This window comes from Bufo bufo, chromosome 6, assembly GCF_905171765.1.
Source record: "Bufo bufo chromosome 6, aBufBuf1.1, whole genome shotgun sequence".
In the NCBI taxonomy this organism is placed as follows: domain Eukaryota; kingdom Metazoa; phylum Chordata; class Amphibia; order Anura; family Bufonidae; genus Bufo; species Bufo bufo.
This window is the reverse complement of record NC_053394.1, coordinates 60901072-60924537: the sequence shown is the minus strand read 5'-3', so window position 1 is coordinate 60924537 and position 23466 is coordinate 60901072. Positions and strand designations below refer to the sequence as shown.

General features: G+C 40.6%; 1 protein-coding gene across 7 annotated transcripts in view; it reads right to left on the bottom strand.

Moving 5' to 3' along the window:
- Positions 1-23466, bottom strand: part of BLNK (B cell linker) — a 309580-nt gene that overhangs the window by 7633 nt on the left and 278481 nt on the right. For all 7 annotated transcript variants that reach the window (XM_040434768.1, XM_040434770.1, XM_040434771.1 and 4 more), the window contains 6 exons: positions 21698-21743; positions 19599-19677; positions 15226-15269; positions 7439-7503; positions 5812-5895; positions 623-778 (listed from right to left, as the gene is read on the bottom strand). In XM_040434768.1, the coding sequence (XP_040290702.1) occupies positions 623-778; positions 5812-5895; positions 7439-7503; positions 15226-15269; positions 19599-19677; positions 21698-21743 (474 nt within the window). The remainder of the gene's footprint in view (positions 1-622; positions 779-5811; positions 5896-7438; positions 7504-15225; positions 15270-19598; positions 19678-21697; positions 21744-23466) is intronic.

The window sequence follows — 23466 nt, the reverse complement described above, 5'->3', positions numbered from 1 at the left end:
GGGGGCAGGATAAATGTATTGGGGGCAGGGAGGGGGCAGGGCACGATACATGGATGGGGGGGCGGGGACGAATCGCATCAGGGGCAGGCAGAGGCAGGGCTCACGGTGGTGGTGGGGGCGGTTGGAGGCGCACAGGAAGGGGGCACAGATCGGGGGCACCAGGACACATTACCTGATTTCAGGCTCTGATCTGCAGAGTGCAGATCAGAGCCTGAAACCGGCATTTTAGCACTGCCGCGATCCGATTGGTTAGTCTGCACAGACTAACCAATCGGATCGATTGCCGGCAAGGGGCCACTCTGATTGGTCCCTTGCCGGCATTACTGGACTGTATGATGTCCGTGACAGCAGCAGAGCAGGGGCAGGAGCTTTAATCCAAGCGCTTTGCAGTGCTTGGATTAAAGTACTGGCTTGACGTTTGTACACGTGGAAGCTGCACGGGGCATGTGCAAATATCACGTATATAAACGGATTGCAGTCGTGAAGGGGTTAAGGTGAAAAATGGCAGGGTTCTGATGGGGTTAATTTACCAATATCATTTTGGAAAAACAAAGTAAGTATTGTATTGGACTGTAGCTAGAAGTAGTTCTTAGATCTTATAGAAATATAGAAGTTTATGTACCTCTTCTCCGCTCTTCTCTCTCCCCAGAGCATACTGTCGTGTAGCTTCAATGTATCGCACTGGAATGTTATACACTCTCCTGTTGTAAAATACTACAAGGGTGAAGGGCTGCTTGGAGTCTTGTCCACTGCTTTTTCTCACAAGGAAAGACCCGTCCTGTTAGAAATTAAGACATCGCTGTAATAATCTTTCATTATTTTTGCTACTTAGAATCTTAAAGTGAACCTATCACCACCCCTGACGTCTGTTTAAGGAAACCTTTCCCCGTTATATAACAATTCTGGACTATGTTTTCTTAGAACTCTGTGTTGTGATGTTCCTCTCTTATTCCTCCTGGATAAAAAACGGTCCTCAGTAGCTGATGCCTTTTAACCCCTTAGTGACCGGCCTGCTTTGGACCGCGTGACCAAGCAATTTTTTGTTTTGTTTTTAATGGCACCATTTTGGGGTATACAAATCTCTGATTAACTTTTATTAATTCTTTCTGGGGGGATGGAAAAACACAGCATTTCTACTTTTACATTTAAAATTTTGCAATGGTCACTTTGCTCCACAAGTAACAAGATAACGTTATTCTTTGGGTCAGTATGATTACAGCGATACAACCCTTTTTTTTCTTTCAACAAAAAAGTGGGGAAGTTAGATTTTTGCAGGCTAAGGCCTCATGAACACGACCGTTGTTTTATTCCGTGTCCATTGTGCCGTTTTTCGTGATTTTCGCCGCACCCATTGATTTTGAAAACTCGGCTAATGCACCGTTTGCCATCTGCGTCCGTGATTCCAGTCAGTCAAAATAATATATAATGTCCTATTATTTTCGCGGAAAACGGTTTGCGGACCCATTCAAGTCAATGGGACCGCTAAAAAACGCGGAGGCACACAAGATTGTCATCCACGTCCGCGTCCGTTTTTTTCCTATCATTTGCATGGCAAACCTGTCTTAGACTTTTTTTTACTTTCCTTTATGTCTGGTGATCTTCCAAAAATAAAGGAAGACACACGGAAACAAAAACAGAAACGGATCACGGAACAACGGAACCCCATTTTGCGGAACAGAACACAACAACGGTCGTGTGCATGAGGCCTAACTTGTAGTTTTCATTGGTATCATTTTGGGCAATATTTTAAAATTTGAATAGCTTTTTATTCCATTCTTTGGGTGATACAGCAATTTTGGCTTTTTTTTTTTTCTGTGTTCACTGTGCAGGATAATCTGTATGATAACTCTATACTCTGGGTCAATACATATATATTTTTTTGTTATATTACTTTCGCAGAATGAAAACTTTTTAAAACTGAAAAAGTTTTTTGCATCATCACTTCTCAAGGCCTATAACTTTTTTTAATTTTTCTTTTGACAGAGCTGAGTGGGGGCTTGTTTTTTGTCAGACAACTTGTAGTACCATTGGTACCATTTTGGGGTACACAAGACATTTTGATTGCTTTTATTCCATTTTTTTGTGTGACATATAGACAAAAAACAGGAATTCTGGCTTTTTTTTACAATGATCACTGTGTGGGATAAATTGTGATTATATAGTTCGTGTCATCATACCAAATACGGGGGGCTGTTATTTTTTCATTGTAAAACTTTTTTTTTTTCAGGAAAAAAGGTGGAATTATCTTAGGAATTTTTTTAATCCACTTCATTAAATTTTTACCACTTAATAGTTCTAAAAGGGGGACTCTGACATGCGATTGTTTGATCGCACACATAATACACTGTACTACTTATATAGTACAGTGTATTAAGAGCTATTAAGCCATGCATTCACTGAAGGTAGACCTGGGAGCCTTTAAAGGGGTTATCCCATGACTAATGTTAAAAATGAAAATCAGACATCATATTTTACATGACAATCTCCAAATAAATAAAAAACAAAAACAAACAAACAGCAGGTGGCGCTATACAGAGACATTTTATTGAATAACTCAGTGGCTATGCTAAATTTTTAATTACATGCAATTACAAAAGTATTCATATCCAGGTGCTGGTTTGAAAACTGTAGAATATTTTACGTGGGACAACCCCTTTAACAGAAACCATGCAAAGAAATTGGCACCCCAAATGTACCTTTGAGGACTCACACTTTTTATCTTCTTTAGTTATCTACTGGCTACCACAGTAAACAGATTTTTTTCCTTATTCCTCCTAGATACTTATGAATAAATTGACAACTGGGAATTTCCATTTTCCTTGTCAAAGTTTTTTTTTCCCCACAACACTTGAAAATATATTCCTAACATTTTTTGTAAGAACAACAGAGGGAATGGTACACAGTTCTAAGAACAGATGCTCCAGAATTATTGTATAAAGAATACTAGTGTTTACTAAAATAAAAGATGACAGGTTCTCTTTAAAATGCACCTAAACTTTTTTAAATATATTTCATCTTTTATTAATATAGGTAAAAATAGCGAACTCTGTAATATATTTTAATAAAGAAGTTCTAGACTTGACAGCGGTGAATCAATGGATGTCGTATATCTGGACTTCTCCAAAGCATTTGACACTGTACCACATAAAAGGTTAGTATATAAAATGAGAATGCTCGGACTGGGAGAAAACGTCTGTATGTGGGTAAGTAACTGGCTCAATGATAGAAAACAGAGGGTGGTTATTAATGGTACATACTCAGATTGGGTCACTGTCACTAGTGGAGTACCTCAGGGGTCAGTATTGGGCCCTATTCTCTTCAATATACTTATTAATGATCTTGTAGAAGGCTTACACTGTAAAATATAAATTTTTGCAGATGACACTAAACTGTGTAAAGTAATTTACACTGAAGAGGACCGTATACTACTACAGAGGGATCTGGATAGATTGGAGGCTTGGGCAGAGAAGTGGCAGATGAGGTTTAACACTGACAAATGTAAGGTTATGCACATGGGAAGGAATAATGCAAGTCACCCGTACATACTAAATGATAAAACACTCGGTAACACTAACATGGAAAAGGATCTAGGAATTTTAATAAACAGAAAACTAAGCTGCAAAAACCAGTGTCAGGCAGCTGCTGCCAAGGCCAATAAGATAATGGGTTGCATCAAAAGGGGCATAGATGCCCATGATGAGAACATAGTCCTACCACTTTACAAATCGCTAGTCAGACCACACATGGAGTACTGTGTACAGTTCTGGGCTCCTGTAAACAAGGCAGACATAGCAGAGCTGGAAAAGGTCCAGAGGAGGGCAACTAAAGTAATAACTGGAATGGGGCAACTACAGTACCCTGAAAGATTATCAAAATTAGGATTATTCACTTTAGAAAAAAGACGACTGAGGGGAGATCTAATTACTATGTATAAATATATCAGGGGTCAGTACAGAGATCTCTCCCATCATCTATTTATCCCCAGGACTGTGACTGTGACGAGGGGACATCCTCTGCGTCTGGAGGAAAGAAGGTTTGTACACAAACATAGAAGAGGATTCTTTACGGTAAGAGCAGTGAGACTATGGAACTCTCTGCCTGAGGAGGTGGTGATGGTGAGTTCACTAAAAGAGTCCAAGAGGGGCCTGGATGTATTTCTGGAGTGTAATAATATTACAGGCTATAGCTACTAGAGAGGGGTCGTTGATCCAGGGAGTTATTCTGATTGCCTGATTGGAGTCGGGAAGGAATTTTTTATTCCCCTAAAGTGAGGAAAATTGGCTTCTACCTCACAGTTTTTTTTTTGCCTTCCTCTGGATCAACTTGCAGGATAACAGGCCGAACTGGATGGACAAATGTCTTTTTTCGGCCTTATGTACTATGTTACTATGTTACTAAGTGCCTGTTTTTGCATTTATTTCCCTCCTCTCTGCCCCTGCGCTCTTCACCGTCTCTGAATTGACTAATCAAATTTATACATGGGTGCATCATCTAGTGATAGATTTATCTAACCCCAGAGCTGGATAATATTTCACCTAATCATCTAGATCTGGGGTGAGATAAACCACTCAATAGTAGCTGCTGCTGTGTCTCATATGTTTCTTCCTTTTGTCTTCCTGCAATTACCCTCTTCAAAGATGTAAGGAAAGGGTTGTGTACTTTAGGTTGGGGGGGGGGGGGGGGGGTAAATGCAGATATTTGTATTTAATTAATTATATTACAGAGTTCACTATTTAGGACTATACTTTTAAATCATCATCATCAAAAAAAAAAAAAGTTTAGATATGATGTAAAGGGAATCTGATTTTTCTGATATGCAAATGAAGCCTCAAGGTGCCCAGAGGGGCGTTATTACTCCCCTCTAGTGCCCAGTGACGCCCCCCTGCAGTGCCAGCCCGCCTTTCTTCCAAGCCCAGCACGCCTCCTAAGAAATAAATGTAATCCTACATACTTGCCGAACGGCGCCGCCCCCTCCACTACGTCATGTAATTTATTCACCGCACCATCCTTGCGTCCTCCTTTCTTGGCCTCCGGAATTCCGCGCAGCCGCAGTATCGCTGAGTGCCTGCGCCTGTACAATACTCCTGCTCCTGAGGGCAACAGCGCTCGGATTACGTCACTGGGCTCGGCGAATGCTCAGTGACACTATTGAGGCTGTTGCCCTCTGGAGCAGGAGTATCGTACAGGCGCAGGCACTCAGCGATACTGCGGCTGCGCTGGATTTCGGAGGCCAAGAAAGGAGGACGCAATGATGGTGCAGTGAATAAATTACATGACGTAGTGGAATAAAATAAAGAAGACACATGCTGGAATGAAGGTACTTTATTGCACATTACTATGTTAACAGTTGCTCAAAATAGGTGACAGATTCCCTTTAAAGTGGTTGTCTCCCTTCAGCAAATGGTATTTATCATGTAGAGAAAGTTGATACAAGGCACTTACTAATGTATTGTGATTGTCCATATTGCCTCCTTTGCTGGCTGGATTCATTTTTCCATCACATTATACACTGCTCGTTTCCAGGGGTTGCAGCCACCCTGCAATCCAGCTTCAGTGGCCAAGCTTACATTCTAAAGGAAAATACTTTTTCCAATAGTGTGCAAGCACGGCTACCACTTCTGGATTGCAGGGTGTCCGTAACCCCTGGAAACAAGCAGCGTATAATGCAATGGAAAAATGAATCAAGCCAGCAAAGGAGGCAATATGGACAATCACGGCACATTAGTAAGTGCCTTGTATCAACTTTCTCTACATGATAAATAGCATTTGCTGAAGTGAGAAATCCTCTTTCAACACACATAGAACCAATACCTTGGAAGTAGCAGTCAGAGCATCTTCTGCTTTGCGTCGGTCACATGATGAAACATACCACTCTTTATTGAGGACATCAGCATCCTGCAAGGCAAGAACATACCATATTTATTGGGCTACGTTATAAATATGGGCACAATGTGACCAATATGCTATATGAGGCATACCAGGACATTAATATACCACATTATTAGATGTTGAAAATGATCTTGCATATGCATATTAAATATATCATATATTGCTGCCTTTTACAGTGTTTCAAGGCCCTTGGGTAATGTGTAAAACTCAATGACTGTGCCCCTTTCAAGTAGGCGTTCAGTAGAAGTCTAAGCTCATGTTAGAAAATGTATGTAGGAGTACTCCTCTTGGGAACGTATGCCTGTACACAGGTTTCTTTGGTAAAAATATTCACAAACAACTATAATTATTCAAGTTTCCTCCCAAGGAGTTAGTGGTGTAGTGACATATTAATGCTGTTTATGTGCTCAGTAAAAGCAAGAAACCAATGCGTATGGTTAATCATTATCGAGCCCGACGTAGACCTGTGAGAGTGGAGAACATCTTACTTGCACTGGACTTCTAAAGGGCAACGAAGGAAGATGCGGAAAGTCACAAGATATGCATTCAGTTATTAGGATTGATTTGTTTTTATAGTAGTGGACATTGAGGCAAAATGCAGGTCTGTGGTGCTGCTTATATTCGTTTTTTCTTTTTCTTTTTTGTCTTCAGGAGATCTGGTATTTTTTACAGAAAGAATTGTGTAATCTGTGGCTTTATTCCGTAAGGACTCATTGGGAAAGAGTTAGGTAGCGGGGTGGTCGTCTCTGGGATCGACGAGCACACTATCGAGCACAGATTCCAGGCAACCTCAGTTTTCCATCAACTGTCCAGATTTATTGTCAGCGGGTGGTACATAAAATAAAAACATAAAACAAAACAAAGTTCTATGCCTGTCCGGCTCTAACAATCAGGGACTCCTGACTAACCTGGTGCCAGCCTAACACTGGGCACCAAATATAACCATATTATTTGTACCACCTGCTATGCTCTCGGAGACTCCCAGCAGTCCTGTGTAGAGATGGCCTTACGGTTCGCCAGGCGGTCGTTTTGCAGCGAACTTTGCTCGTTCGCGGTTCGCCCGAACATGCGAACATATGGCGATATTCGCGCCCGCCATATTCTTTTACATTGTGAAGAACTTTGACCCATGGCACATCCACCAGGTGGTACAGGACAGCCATTTGAGACGTTTCAGCACATGGACATACCCCCTACCTTATAAATAAACCTGATCTGGCCGCCATTTTACATTCAGTCTTTTGCCAGTGTAGGGAGAGGTTGCTGTGTGGAGCTAATAGGGCCACAAAAGTCATTTTAAGGACTGGTATAGGTGTGCTATCGATAGGTGTGATACACAGAGGGGTGTGATATACTTATAATATACTTTTATAATGAGTCAAAAACACATAGATAGATCTATATAGTGATCACTGATCATCGTATGCCACTCTATGCCTGTACAGTGGCATATGTCAGAGGTATAAGTCGTGACATCCTCCTGACATATACCTCTGATGCACACTGCAGTTTGATTGCACTCTTAATTCTCCACATTTTCTTTTCTTACTTGTTCCACTGTACTGCCATGACGACTTGGGCCAGGTATATAACGCGTTGAAACCTCAGGAGGTTCTGCATGATATGAAGTATAAATATGTTAGCATTTTAATACATAATTTCTGACTACATTAGATACCTTTATGAATCAACTAAAGTGTAACTAGACAAAAATTTTCATGAATTTAAGTGAAACAACTTTAAAACGTATTTCTAAGTAATGCATTGATTGATGTAAAAACAAAAAAAGACATCATATAATACATGACCATCTCTTTCAAACAAAGCTAGAACCAGCCCTGTACCTTACATGGACCCAGAGATCTCCCCATTTATTGCTCTACTAATACAATACAATACAAAAAAAAAAGAAAAAAAAAAAAGTAAGATTTGTTTGATTTAAAGTTACAAATTTTTTTTTTTTTTTTTTTTCTCCTCTTTAAAATGGCAGACTTGGTTCAGTGCAGGAATTGTTGTGCATTTATTTCATGTTCCACTCTTTGGAGATTCGGATGCTGTCAGATCTGTAGACAGTTCTCCTTACTACAGCAGGAAATTGCATTTTTGAAAGCTGAAATATTTAAATTATCTGTTAAACAAACTCCAGCTAGGACTGCTGCAATGCCACTGCCACAGAGGACCCCCAGAAATGGCAGATGGGTTACTGTAGGTTCTGGAAGTCTTAGAGTGGTGGATAGAAGACATGTCCCACAGTCGGTGGTTCTCCATAATTCATTTGCAGCACTCTCAGAATGTAAGGACAATATGGATATGGACTCAAGCACAGAGGGTGAGAAACCATCGACTCTTATGTCTAATGTATGCAACAAAAAAGATAAAGTGAAGTCTCAAAGGAAGCAGCTGTTGCTGGGTGATTCAATCATAAGAAGTGTGGAGCTTAAAGAAAATGGTTTTGTGAGATGTCTCCCTGGGGCTACTGCTAGAAGAGATAGAAGACGTATTATTAATATTGTTAAGCAAGCAAAGCAGGAAGGGGACGTGGATGTTCTTGTCCATCTAGGGACAAATGACCTGGCTTGCAATGAAGTGTCAGAGGTGAAAAAATCTTTTATCACACTTGGTAATGACGTACAGGATTTTGCATCCACCATTTCATTTTCTGAAGTTCTGCCTGTGCATAATGTTCAGAATGATAGGCAGAGGCGCATAAAGGAGTTCAACATATGGCTTGGTAAATGGTGTCAAGAGCAAGGATTTGGCTTTGTTTCTCATGATAGCTCTACTTGGAATAGAAAGGAACTGTACAAAAAAGATGGTTTGCATCTTTCTCTCAAAGGAACAAATGTACTTAGTGAACAACTCCAAGAATTTGCGAAAGAGTATTTAAACTAGGAAGGGGGGGCAAAAGAGTGAAAATAAAAGAGTCCAATTGCCCCCCGAAACAATGCCAGAATAGGTCAGAAGCACAGAGGTTAAGAAATGATAAGCTCAGAGTCCTGTCAACAAATTCTCGCAGTTTAGGTAAAAAAATCAATGAACTTGGGTCAATAATGGCATCTGAGAATGTAGATTTAGTGGCTGTTACGGAGACATGGTTTAATGAAAGAAATGACTGGGACATAACCATACCAGGGTACTCTTTATACAGAAGAGACAGAGAAGGCAAGAAAGGAGGAGGAGTGGCCCTGTATGTGAAAGATAGCATTAAATCTAACCTAATACAAGTTGGTGAGGCCAACATAGAACCAGTTTGGGTTACGTTGCAGTTTGCTAACCATGCAGTAACTCGTGTAGGTGTGATATATAGACCACCTGGTCAAGTTAAAGAACTAGATGATCTACTAGTTGAAGAAATAGCTAAAATGACAATGAAAGGAGAAGTTATCATTATGGGAGATTTCAATCTTCCAGATATAAACTGGAAAACCAAAATAGCAAGTTCTACCAGGAGTACAGGTATTCTAAATTCCCTACTGGGGTTATCTCTACAACAAGTGGTTGAGGAGCCAACCCGGAGGGAGGCCATTTTGGATTTGGTATTCACAAATGGGGATTCGGTATATGATGTCATTGTAGGCGAAACCTTGGGATCTAGTGATCACCAGTCAGTGTGGTTTAATATAAGAACTGTGAAAGAGTCCCACCACACAAAAACAAAAAAGTTTTAGATTTTAGAAAAACAGACTTTTCAAAAATGAAATTAGTCATAAATGAGTCCTTATCAGACTGGAACGGATTACATGGAGTCCAGGAGAAATGGGACTACTTAAAAGGTGCATTATTAAAGGCAACAGAAAATTGCATTAGACTTGTCAGTAAAAGCAAAAAAAGGAGGAGACCACTTGGTACTCAGCAGAAGTGGCCCAAATCATTAAAAATAAAAAGCTAGCATTTTGTAATTATAAAAAAACCCAGAGCAATGAAGATAAGGAAATTTACAAGATTAGGCAGAGAGAGGCCAAGCAAGTTATAAGAACTTCTAAAGCGCAGGCAGAAGAAAAACTAGCTCAGTCTATGAAAAAAGGGGATAAGACATTCTTCAGATATATAAATGAAAAAAGGAAATTAAAACAAGGAATAACTAAATTAAAAACAAAGGACGGAAGGTATGTAGAAGAGAATAAAGGGCTAGCCGACTGCCTTAATGAATACTTCTGTTCAGTTTTTACCAAAGAAAAAGGAGAAGGACCTCCACTAGAAAGAATGACTAATAAATCGTTTGATGCATGTATCTTTACAGAGGAAGATGTTCTAAGTTTGCTGTCTAAGGTGAAGACAAATAAGTCACAGGGGCCTGATGAGATACACCCAAAATTATTAAAAGAGCTTAGTGGTGAGCTGGCAAAACCGTTAGCAGATTTATTTAACCAATCATTAGTAACAGGAGTCGTCCCGGAAGATTGGAAATTGGCCAATGTCGTGCCCATTCACAAGAAAGGTAGTAGGGAGGAATCGAGCAACTATAGACCAGTGAGTCTGACATCAATAGTAGGCAAATTAATGGAAACCCTATTAAAGGATAGGATTGTGGAACATCTAAAATCCCATGGATTGCAAGATGAAAAACAACATGGGTTTACTTCAGGGAGATCATGTCAAACAAATCTTATAGATTTTTTTGACTGGGTGAATAAAATAATAGACGGTGGAGGTGCAGTAGACATCCCATATCTAGATTTTAGTAAGGCTTTTGACACTGTCCCACATAGAAGACTTATCAATAAACTGCAGTCATTGAGCATGGACTCCCATATTGTTGAGTGGATTAGGCAGTGGCTGAGTGACAGACAACAGAGGGTTGTAGTCAATGGAGAACATTCAAAACAAGGTCATGTTACCAGTGGGGTTCCACAGGGATCTGTACTGGGACCGATTTTGTTTAATATCTTCATAAGTGATATTGCAAAAGGCCTCGATGGTAAGGTTTGTCTTTTTGCTGATGACACAAAGATATGTAACAGGGTTGATGTTCCTGGAGGGAAACGCCAAATGGAAAAGGATTTAGGAAAACTAGAAGAATAGTCAGAACTCTGGAAACTGAAATTTAATGTGGATAAGTGCAAGATAATGCACCTGGGGCGTAAAAACCCAAGGGCAGAATATAGAATATTTGACACAGTCCTGACCTCAGTATCTGAGGAAAGGGATTTAGGAGTAATTATTTCAGAAGACTTAAAGGTGGGAAGACAATGTAATAGAGCAGCACGAAATGCCAGCAGAATGCTTGGATGTATAGGGAGAGGTATAAGCAGTAGAAAGAGTGAAGTGCTTATGCCGCTGTACAGAACACTGGTGAGACCTCACTTGGAGTATTGTGCGCAGTACTGGAGGCCATATCTCCAGAAGGATATAGATACTCTAGAGAGAGTTCAGAGAAGAGCTACTAAACTAGTACATGGATTGCAGGATAAAACTTACCAGGAAAGGTTAAAGGACCTTAATATGTATAGCTTGGAAGAAAGAAGAGACAGAGGGGATATGATAGAAACTTTTAAATACATAAAGGGAATCAACTCGGTAAAGGAGGAGAGCATATTTAAAAGAAGAAAAACTACCACAAGAGGACACAGTTTTAAATTAGAGGGGCAAAGGTTTAAAAGTAATATAAGAAAGTATTACTTTACTGAGAGAGTAGTGGATGCATGGAATAGCCTTCCTGCAGAAGTGGTAGCTGCAAATACAGTGAAGGGGTTTAAGCATGCATGGGATAGGCATAAGGCCATCCTTCATATAAGATAGGGCCAGGGGCTATTCATAGTATTCAGTATATTGGGCAGACTAGATGGGCCAAATGGTTCTTATCTGCCGACACATTCTATGTTTCTATGTTACTAGATTTTTTTCAGACTGGTAGCTCAAGGGGATCTCTCCCTGTAACCGTCACAGCTTCTAGCAGAAGATATGGCTGCTGGCAGTTGAAGGATAGAACTGAGCATGTGCAAGCTCCTCAGTAAGTGGACGTGCACATTACTATACAGATTATTAATATCACAAATGAAGCATTTTTGTAACCGAAAGTAAATAGCAAAATTAACAATTTACATACTAAATTAAAGAGGTTGTGCAGGCAGTTTCTATTAATGACCAGTCCTCAGGATAGGTCATCAGTATCTGATCGACAGTGGTCTGACACCCGGGACCCCCACAATCAGCTGCTTGTAGAGGAGCACTACTGCCTCTTCACTACACTGCACATCTTCTCGAAAATGCAGTGTAATCACAAGTACTCACTCCATTCACTGGAGTGGAGCGAGTACTTGTAATTACACTGCGCCACCGCTGTAAGGGAGACAACGTGTAGTGTAATGAAGAAGGAGCATCGCTTGCATGGAGAACCTCCTCCTCTTCAAACAACTGATCAATGGGGATGCCAGATGTCGGACCCCCACAGATCAGATGTTGATGACCTATCCTGAAGATAACTCATCAATATATACCGCCTGCACAACCCCTTTAAGTTAAAATAGCATTTTATGATAGCACAACCCTTTAAATTAAAGTTTCTCCTAGTTTGTCCTACTTTTTTCTTGTACACATTAAAATTGGGTTTCATTTGTGTAGAATTGTGAATTTTAAATGGAGCATTTTTTAGAATTTTAAATAAAGTCTTGACTTTATTATATGCATTAAAAGAATATTGCTTAGATATTTTTTCAGTTCTTTAGGCCGACCAGAGGAATCCACCCTCCATCTATGGAGCACACGACCACTTTGTTATCGTAGGACATATCATCAATAAGGTTATTTGTAAATAACCCAACAGAACCTAGGTGCAGATAATTGGCTCCATAAACATTCTAAATAGAAGCATCTTCTCCTGGAGCTTTCAGCCCATTATTATGTCAGTACCTAAGCCCGCCCATGTTTGTGACTGCTAGATTGAAAGTAGAGCTTTTTCTTAAAAAACAAAGAGACAAAAAAAAACACACACAACAACCAAAGGATCGGTGGCTCATTTGTTCTGGTGGTCCCAGCAGTTGGACCCCTGGGTCCAGACATTGATAAGCATTTATAAGCTATATTTTTAGCGAATCCGCAAAACACGGATCGTGTCCGTGTGCTTTCCGCAATTTGTGGAACGGCACGGACAGCCATTAATATAACTGCCTATTCTTGTCCACAAAACAGACAAGAATAGGACAGGTTATATTTTTTTTGCGGACCACAGAACGAAGCAACGGATGCGGACAGCACACGGAGTGCTGTCCGCATCTTTTGCTGCCCCATTGAAGTGAATGGGTCCGCATCCAAATCGCAAAAACTGCGGCTCGGATGTGGACCAAAAAAACATTTGTGTGCATGAGGCCTTTTTCATCAAAAAACCTCTGTACATGGAGATTTGTCATAGATTTCACCCTGTGCTTAGCATCCGTGTTAGGAATCTGCACCATAAAATGACATTGAAACCCACACCACAGATCAGTTTCCAGTGCAGAATTTCCTTTGCTGTGTGGATGAAATGTTATCTACTTTCCCTGAACTGTAATGAGCCACAGACAAATAGGGATATATGTAATAATCATTGAGATTAACACAGACAATACGGTGTTAACGTGTGCAATTTGACAACATATGACATGCAACAAAACATATTACAATGTGTTACAGCACATCACAACAGTTCTGGCAGTTTTTTCTTTGAAGTCTGAGTCACTGGAAACTACGTTGTGATGTCATATATTATGTAACGGTTGTATTGCTTCCTGTTATGCTGTTTGCTCTACAAGTTAGACCTGTCTTCTAGAATCTCCTGACATTTAGGCTGCAATATTCTGGAATGCAACAGGATTTTATTTTGCAGATGCATTATTATTATTATTATTATTATTGTTTACTATAATCCGTACTGCCAGAGGTCCGCTCCGACCCCATTCACTATAATGGGGCGGGCCAGAGGTCCGGCCACAGCTCGGCAAACATGCCGAGAGGCGGCCGGAATAAAAGTACAACAATGTGAAAGTAGCCTTAGGGTACTTTCACACTAGCGTTATTCTTTTCCGGTATCGAGTTCTGTCCTAGGGGCTCAATACCGGAAAAAAACAAATCAGTTTAATCCTAATGCATTCTGAATGGAGAGCATTCCATTCAATATGCATCAGGATGCTTTAGTTCAGTCACTCTTACGGTATTTTGGCAGAGTATATACCACAGCATGCAGTATTTTCTCCATCCAAAATTCCAGAACACTTGCCGCATCTGCGCAAACCTTTAAAAATGTGAAAATAATAAATACCGGATCCGTTTTTCCGGATGACACCGGAGAGACGGATCCGGTATTTCAATGCATTTGTCAGACGGATCCGCATCAGTCTACAAATGATATCCGTTTGCATACAGATTTCCGGATCCGGCAGGCAGTTCCGGCAACGGAACTGCCTGCCGGATCCTCACAACGCAAGTGTGAAAGTACCCTTACTCTAGTCTGGGACGTGTTTCAGAGCTGAATACACAGCCTGATAGAACGTTGAAAAGAAAATAATAAAGGTTTTATTAGAGTACTTGGTTAAAATTGGGGTAAGTATATATCAAAAAAGGGTTAAAACCAAGCGATACCCACTGTAGAGAGGGGAAAGTAAATGACCATCTACATGTGAGGAAGCCTGGAAAAAGAAGCCCGTGTATGATGGCACATGCAGTGCTGTTGAGGACTACAAACAGGGGCTTGAAAAAGGTTCACTAGCGGCAGAGGAAAGGATTAGTAGCTAGTATAATATCCTGCTCCTCTGCCGAAACGTTATAAACTAGATAGGAGGAGCGACGTGTCTTGTGAGAAGCTAAACGAGACTGTGTATACAGCGTGTATAGGTGTAGGTGGAATAAAGCCCTCAAAAGGGACAGTATCCACTGAATATGCAAAAGAGCCCTGCTTCGCGAGCCAATGCCAAGGCAAATACTGAAACTTGCCCTGCCTAGTGAGCTATGTCTACAGTTTACGTAAGCTCAACGCGTTTCTACGTGGCCCAGGTGCACCACGTGTCACCAGGAGTGATTTAACTAGAGTAATGCCTTTAAACAACATAACAGCCGCACTGTTGCGTGCCGGCTACCGGCGCTGTGATGGCCGTGTTTCAGAGCTGACAGATCCCCTTTAAGAACAGATGCTAATGTGAACAGGGCCAGCGCATAGCTCCATTTTTTTGAGTAATGGCACCTGTCCCATCATGGTTATCTCAGCTCCTGAATTACCCAGAATGTTCCTTGCATCTCTCCATGCCCGAATTCAGATCGGGTGGGAGAACAAAATGACACGGACATGATAAACTAGTTTGTACATGTTCTGTACAAGTCATATCATGTCATTTTAGTCACAATATAAAATAGTGAAAAGGCACTTACTTTGTATTGTTATTACATTGGGTTTATGGAGAGGTAATGGTAACCTGGAATAAAAAATGTATGCATTTACTACATTTATTAATGCTCATGAAAAGTAAAAAAAAGAAGACTTTTGTTCCGTTTCCCACAGTTTTCTACATCTGTAATACATCAAGTTGTAGCCCCGTTACATGGAGAGTGAATAAAGCCGGGGATTTCAAGATTTATTAATACCAGATTAATGGAATTTCACACATTAAAATTGGACAAAAATACAACTCTTTTATTCTAGATTTGATTTTATGTCTCCAGTAAATATAGTCGGTGCATAGCTCATGTCTTAAGTGCATTTTAAGCCCCTAGTGATGCAATTAAATTTAGGACAAGCTACATTTCCCCCCCTCTGTGTTCCAGCAGTCATAACTTATAACTTTCTTTCCCCCTTCAATGTAGCTGTAGGAGACCTTACGTTTTACAGAATGAGCTGTAATTTGTATAGGAACCATCCTGGAGGTATGTACTGTAATGTATTTGTATTTATTTGTGGGGGAGGGTAGAATGAAAATCTACAATTTCCCTACTGTTTTGAGATTTATTTTTACAGGATTCACTGCGAGGTATAAATAAAGGGGCAGAGTTACTAATTGCAAGACACTGTAAGCTTAGACAGTCTGAAACTGCGCTCAGGTTTGCTACAAGAGAAGAAGGCATCACAATTTCGGAGTATTGTTTTGGCACCCAGAGGTGCACTTAGGCCACACCCATTTCCAGTGAAGTCATTCCCCTTTCTGCTGAGTGCAATGCATGGACGCTGTACCAAAAAACCTTTTAATAACAAATCTGCTCCAATATGTAAACTTTATTCTGTTTGTCTTTATAATTACAATAGCAAATTTATATAGTTTTAATATGTTTTGCTACACAATAAAAACATTTATTTTTAACAAAGTAATTTGTATTCTTGCATCATTGGTACCATTTTGGCGAACATACGACTTATTCTTGTATTTGAAAGGCATGACAAACAGAAAAAATCTATTCTTTGGTTTGTTTTTACATATTTTAGTACAAGTTGCAGTGACACCAATTATGTGGATTTTGTTTTTCTTTTCAGTTTTTCCCCCCAAATTATATATATATATATATATATATATATATATATATAATTTTTTATTTATTTATTTTTTACTGTAAAGGGCATCTGTCAGCAGATTTGTACCTATGACACTGGCTGACCTGTTACATGTGCACTTGGCAGCTGAAGGCATCTGTGTTGGTTCCATGTTCATTTGTGCTCGCATTGCTGAGAAAACTGATGTTTTATTATATGTAAATGAGCCTCTAGGAGCAATGGGGGCGTTGCTGTTACACCTAGAGGCTCGGCTTTCTCTGCAATTGCTGCACAACTCCATCTTGATTGACAGTGCCAGGCATGATGACATTTTCACTGCCTAGTCCTGTCAATCAAAGTGCAGAGGGTACGACAGTTGCAGAGATCGCTGAGCCTTGTAATGGCAATGCCCCCGTTGCTCCTAGAGGCTTATTTGCATATATTAAAAGATAACACCGCGCAACAATGATTTTGCTACTGAGAGAAAAACCATGTGATTTATACTAACATGAGCGCGCCGATTCCAAATATGAACTCGGAATTTGCCTGACACGTCTAGATTTTAAGTTATACATGCAAAGCCTATTCAGTTATAATATTAATGCATTATACTGGAGATAATCCAATGGACATGTCCAGACCTGTCCGGACGCACTCAGGCGGATGTCAGCAGTAAGTATATAAGGCAAGCTGGACAGATTTTGATAAAGTGATCTGTTATAGTGCTATCAGTTTTGAAACTTAAGGTGGATAAACGCAAATGTGTTAATGATTCAGACAATTTCTGCTACATATGTGGCAAATACACTACTTATGATCAGCGCAAGAATCTGACAAAGCGAATGGGTCTTGCTTACAAGTATTACTTTGACTGTAAAATTGGAGATCAAGATAAAAGCTGGGCACCTCATGTTTGTTGCACTGTGTGTTACTCTGGGCTAACGCAGTGGCTGAATGGTAAAAGGAAAGGAATGGCTTTTGCAGTACCTATGGTTTGGCGTGAGCAGAAAAATCACCATTCAGACTGTTACTTTTGCATGACTAAAATCGCCAGATATTCAAAGAGAAACAAGTCACAAATTGTGTATCCTGACTGAGTCTGCTCTTAAACCAGTACCACACAATGTAGAGAATCCAGTGCCTGCCCCTCCCACAGCAGGAACGGCAATTGAAACAGACGGTTCTGATCCTGATGAAGAAGAAGATGTTGATTGTCACAATGTATTTCCTGATCCAGAACAACTGGAAGGTCAGCCGCACTTGCTGAGCCAATCAGATTTAGATGATCTGGTAAGAGATCTGTCACTATCTAACAAAAAGTCAGAACTGCTAGCTTCTAGACTTTAGGACTGGAATTTGCGACAACGAGGCACCACAACTTCACACTTTCGGCATCGACACACCAAGTTACCTGCATACTATGCAATGGAAAGCGATGTCTGTTTCTGTACTGATGTAAATGGTCTTATGATGGAGTTAGATGGTACACATGTTCCCGATGAATGGAGGCTATTCATAGACTCTAGCAAAACAAAGTTTGAAAGCTGTCTTGTTGCACAATGTAACGAAAAAGCATCTGTTCCATTGGCTCATGCGGTTGGAATGAAAGAGACCCATGCTTCTATGGAGTGTGCTGACCTGAAAGTGGTAGCACTGCTGCTTGGCCTACAGTTAGGGTACACAAAGCATATGTGTTTCTTGTGCCTATGGAACAGTCATGATGACAACCATCATTACAAAATGAGACAGTGGCCTCTCAGAGTCGACTTTTTCCCACCCAATTTGAGACACGTAAGTGACGGACATGGAGAGCGGTTTCATAAAGATATTTCTACAATGGGGAACAGGTATTAAGACCACTGGAATCCCAACATGATGGGGGACTACTGCTAGTTTTTGCAATGGGAAAATATGACCGTTCACAAACGCAAAAGCAGATACCTGAAGTACTTTTAACAGTACTGGGCCTTGCTCAAATAAGACTTTTAAACTGAAAAACTAGACTTTTTTTAACGTTATTCCATTACATTTTCATACACTGTTTACTTACACAAACTCTGATGTAGATCAGGTAATTGTTGGAGTAAAACTCGTTCTGTTCAAAATTATTCAATGCTTTCCAAGTGCTTAATTCATTTAGGCATAACTTATGCATAGCAAAATTTTGTGACGTGTTACAACCATTCTGACTTCGGATTTGTAATCTGCACACTCGATTTAGTATAGGACAAATGTTTTTTGCCCAGTAGCTGACGAAACGTTTTTTTTTTTGTTGCATGGTGTAATTTTTCGCAGCAATGCGGGCATAGGTGAACATGAAACCAACACAGATGCCTTCACCTGCAGATGCAACAAGTCAGCCAGTTTCATAGGTACAAATCTGCTGACAGATACCCTCTAAAACCACTTAGATGCCACAGTCAGCATTGACAGCGGCATCTGAGGGGTTAAACAACCTGGTTGTGGAGTCAATTCTAGGTAATGGGAGCTAAATGTCATGTATTTACCAATCCTAGCGGTTGCACTATTCGTGCTCCACTGGCATTCCTCTATCGCTGTGCCAACCAGCCCTCCTGACAGTGAAGCTGGCCGTCCTATCAGGGAGCAAGGATGCCGGACCAATCAGTATAGTCACCGATGTCATGTGCTTCCCGAAGGCAGGCCATTTAAATAGAGAACTGCTGGCCACAGTTGCCTATGATCTGTTTTTTTGCCTCACGTGCTTAGTTTGTGTTTCTTGTGGATTCCTGGACTTCTGACCTTCTGCTCATTGGTGATTTCACTTCAGACTGCTGATTCTGGTTCTGATGTTACCTCTTAGTTAGCCTTGCTTGATATATGACGCTGCATTTCTTTCTTGTTTTGAAGGTGTTCTCTGGTTTTGCCTTAGCCTGTCTGACTTCCTCTTTTGTCTTCCCTAAGTAGGGCCTACGTATTTAGGTCAGGGACTGTTGCCCATTTGGTGGTCGGCGTTTACGGCTGATTGTCCAAGTATTTAGGGACAGTGGTGTGAGTGGAGGTCAGGTCTGCACTGTTCCCTATCTGACGTGACACTGAACTGCAGTAAGCCGACACAGGCACTTCACAGTGGATGGATTCTTCTGCTTCTGGCCCTGTCCACTGTGTTCCGGTGCTAGCAACTGCTGAAAATAGCTGTACCACGTTCTGAAGCACCACTGAATTAATATTGATGACCTATCCCCTTTAATATTTTGTGTTTGTCACAAATGAACATCAGTACAGGTTTCGGGTATGATTTTACTGTGGTGACAGAATGACTTACTTATGCGGCATTGGTGGCACCGGTGGAGGCTCATTTCCTGCACTATGTATTCTTTGGCGTTGCATAACTTGGGGCTTGTCTGTAATAGAAAATTTCTGTTGATTTACCTTATTCTATGAAAACACATTACGAAAAAACGAAAAAAAAATTCTAAAAGTAACTTGACATCCAGGAGGAAATGGGTTGACAATGATGTCCTTCTTTATTTTGACCAATTCCACATATCGTTGAATCTCATGCTATACTCTAATGACCTGTAAGGAGTTATGTGGAAAAAACTGCTTCTCAGAAGTCACACTATTCTGACAAGTATGTTATTACATGCCACCTCCAGGAGCATCCAACACGTGTGCAGTGAGGAAAGGTGTACTCGACTTAACTTCATGAGAGCATACTTTGGAGATGGCTTGTGATGATGTCAAGTTGTTACTGTCCTGGATAACAATATAGTGGTGGTTTGGGGACTTCATGTAATGGTTTTGGTTATGGAAGCAGGTCTCTCAAAGTAAACTAACGTCTCGACTAAACTAGATGGCATCTTATGAACATCAGATTTGTGTCTATTATAGTTTAGTTTGCCGGATACGGCACTTTTAAAGGTTGGTGGATTGTTTCTACATACTCTTATTTTATATAGCTAGACTATATATAAAGGTTATTCAATATACAAAGAAAGAGCTATGGCTTAATATGTAGAAAATACAGTATGAATTTAAAAAACACTTTGTAGTGACTCTCTCCCCTGTCATTTACTTTATAGGACAGGGCTAGAACACTAGTTTCTCTAAAAACCACTTTTATTTCTATTAGTTGAGGATTAGATTTTCCTTGTTTAAAAGAGTTGCCCAGGATTTTGAAATTGATGGTCTATCCTGAGGATAGGTCATCAATATCAGATCAGCTGGAGTCCCTCATCCCACACCCCTGCTGATCAGCTGTTTTGAGCAGTTCTGATGCAGGAACTACACAGCTACATCCATTGTATAGTAGACGGAGATGGTAACTGCAGCACTTCCCCCATTCTCTTCAATGGGAGTTGTGCTGCAGTTACCAGCTCTAGTCACTACACGATGGACGGAGCCGTGTAGTGCAGTTGCTGGAGCTACAGCTAAACAACTGATCGGCGGGGTTTTGGGATGTCAGACCTCAGCAGATCTGATATTGATGACCTAGCCTGAGGATAATCAATAAAACCCCTTTAAGGGTGGAGAGCAGCTGCAAAGATTGTTACTCACTCTAAAGCACTCAATAGGTTTCCCTTTAATTCATTTCATTATCAACCAATACTTCATATCCATTAAGTGCTGCTGGGAAATTTTACAGTTGCTGTCAGGCTCCCCCCACAGATAACTCTTGTTTGCAGCAGAAAAACATAGTGTGGTCATCTTATTATTGGGGGATCCATCTAACAGAAATGGATTCCCAAGGCAGCATGTTACAAAGCATGAGCACAATAAATACCTGTTATTTGAGACCAATTGTTCTAAAATTAAACGGGTTTTGCACCTGTTCGGGAGGTTATGCAACCCCCTTCTTTGGCAGACCTGCTAAGGGAAGCATACTAAGCTGCTTCCAGGAGACAGGCTTCCCGGCTTTGAAATCTCTGCTTGGCTCCCAGGATGTAAACTTCCATTTTGATGTTGTTGCAGCCAATTGCCCTTCTTGTGTCATGTGACCATTTGACTCAAGGGGAGCAGGTCACTGCTGAAGCCAGCGATTGGCTGCAGCAGTGTCAAACGGAAGTCAACATCAGAGCAGAGCAGCAGAGAGGCCGAGACTGGGAAGAGAAGGAGTGGGAGCCAGCACCGGGAAGCAAGTAAGTATGCTTTCCTTCACAGGTCTACCGGGAGGGAAGGGGGGGGGGGGGTTGTTTGTCAATGCACACACACACCCTTTCCCGAAGATGCACAACCCCTTTATGGTGGTTTTGAAGTGAAATATTGCAAATACACTCAATCCATGTGAGCACCACTTTAATTGAGAGTTAGGGCAACAGAAAATAGTTTATTTTAAAAATATTTCATATTAATATGTATACCATTTGTTCGGTTAGTAAATAGGCAGAAACATGCCTAGCTAAATATTGAAAATTAACTTACCAATATTGCTATTAATTTCCCTTTGGGGTAAAACCGGCACCATGTTCTTAAAATAAAGAAATACAAATTTATTAATTTTTTTTTCAAGTGTAATTCTTGCCATTATACATACAGTACATGTATACCTGTATATTGCTGGCAGCTCTGAAACTACTACTCCCAGAGAGTCGGCACAGCACAATGGGAGTTGTAGTTTGAGAACAGCCATACAGCCAGTGGTTGCAGATCTCCATTTTTCATCAGACGCTGAGCACTGCAGTGCTGGAATAGTGGCCGTGTTCATAATGGCAGCCTATTAATATCAAGGCACGCATCCTTTCAGAACATTAGTACATTGCTTGGTTACAAAATCACCATGGAAACCTCTGCCAGAAAAGCAGGGAGGGGTGACCACCAGCCAATCAGAACTGCCGAGGTCTTCACTGGCTACATATTTAGAATTCCGTGCAAGACAGTGGATTTTTTTTTTCTTTTTAGTAAATACTTTACACTCACTTTTCAGAGCAAGTAGCAATTAGAATTTTTTTAAATAAATCGATCAAGAATATTTTACATTTAGATAAAAAACTAATCTAAATAATCACTGTAGTCTGTGGTTTGATGTACATTAAAGCAAGACAATCTTAGGCTCTGTTCAATCTGATTTTCAGAAGTATATGCTATAGGCATAAAAAAATAAAATAAAATAAACAAGGTAGACCAGAATGCATGCTTTTTTTAAAGGGAATGTGCCATCTTTATTTTTTTCTGCCAGTTAAAACCAGATAGCGACACATATCTTTTTTTTTTCTAATCTGTTTTATTTACTGATTGTCGTTTTTTTATTCTACTTTCTAACGATTATCATGGGGGTGGCCATCTTGTCCGAGCTGTTTTTTAGAGATGCTTTACAGCAGCCACCATGGGCCATAGACACAAGGGACTGGAGGGAACTCATTGAGTCTTCTATGCATGGTCTGTGACCAGAAGTCAATGTATAAGGAAGCTATAACCATCACCTGTTGTGAATGGTGGATCCTGTGTTAGCTATATCTCGCTATATCTCTGGTGGATCCTGTGTTAGGTATTATCGGTGATTGTATTCATGCCTTTGATGATAATGAGGGTTTGGCTCCTTTGAGAAAAGGAACATATTTTATTCCACTGTGGAAAGCCTTTTCTTATTTCAGCATAAAACTTGCACAAAGTGAGGTCTAATCATATCAAGGTTAAAACAGCAGAAACCTGGGGGCTATGGCGCCCGCTCAGCTTCTGAGTGGGTGCCATGTTTAAATCTTGGACTTACGCTGTACATGTATGATGGAGGTCTGGAAGGAGTTAAGAAAGACCATCTAAGTTTACATTGTCTTACTATTAGTATCCGCTATGCTGACTTCCAGCTCTCTCCTCAGTTTGTGGCAAAAATACTACTACAGCCCATAAACTTCAACAGAATTTTGGCGCAAGGATAACATTTTGATGCATGAACAGAATTCTGGTGCACAGACGGATTTTTTGGCACATGGACATCATTTCGGCGTAAATCTTGCATAAGATTTATGACATGCCAAGCTTATAAGGGTCAGTTGCCTGCACTGGATCTCTCCATTTCTCCCTGGATCTCTCCGTGCCAACATCTGGTTTGTAGTGGATTTTGGGATGTTACTGGGTCACATGCTGCACGGGTGACCACTGCATGTTGATGTGGGGAGAACCAGGACCTGCAGAGCCTGCAGTGTAGCGATGGAGCCAGAACTTAGCAGCGGGGATCAGGTAAGTATAAACAATGT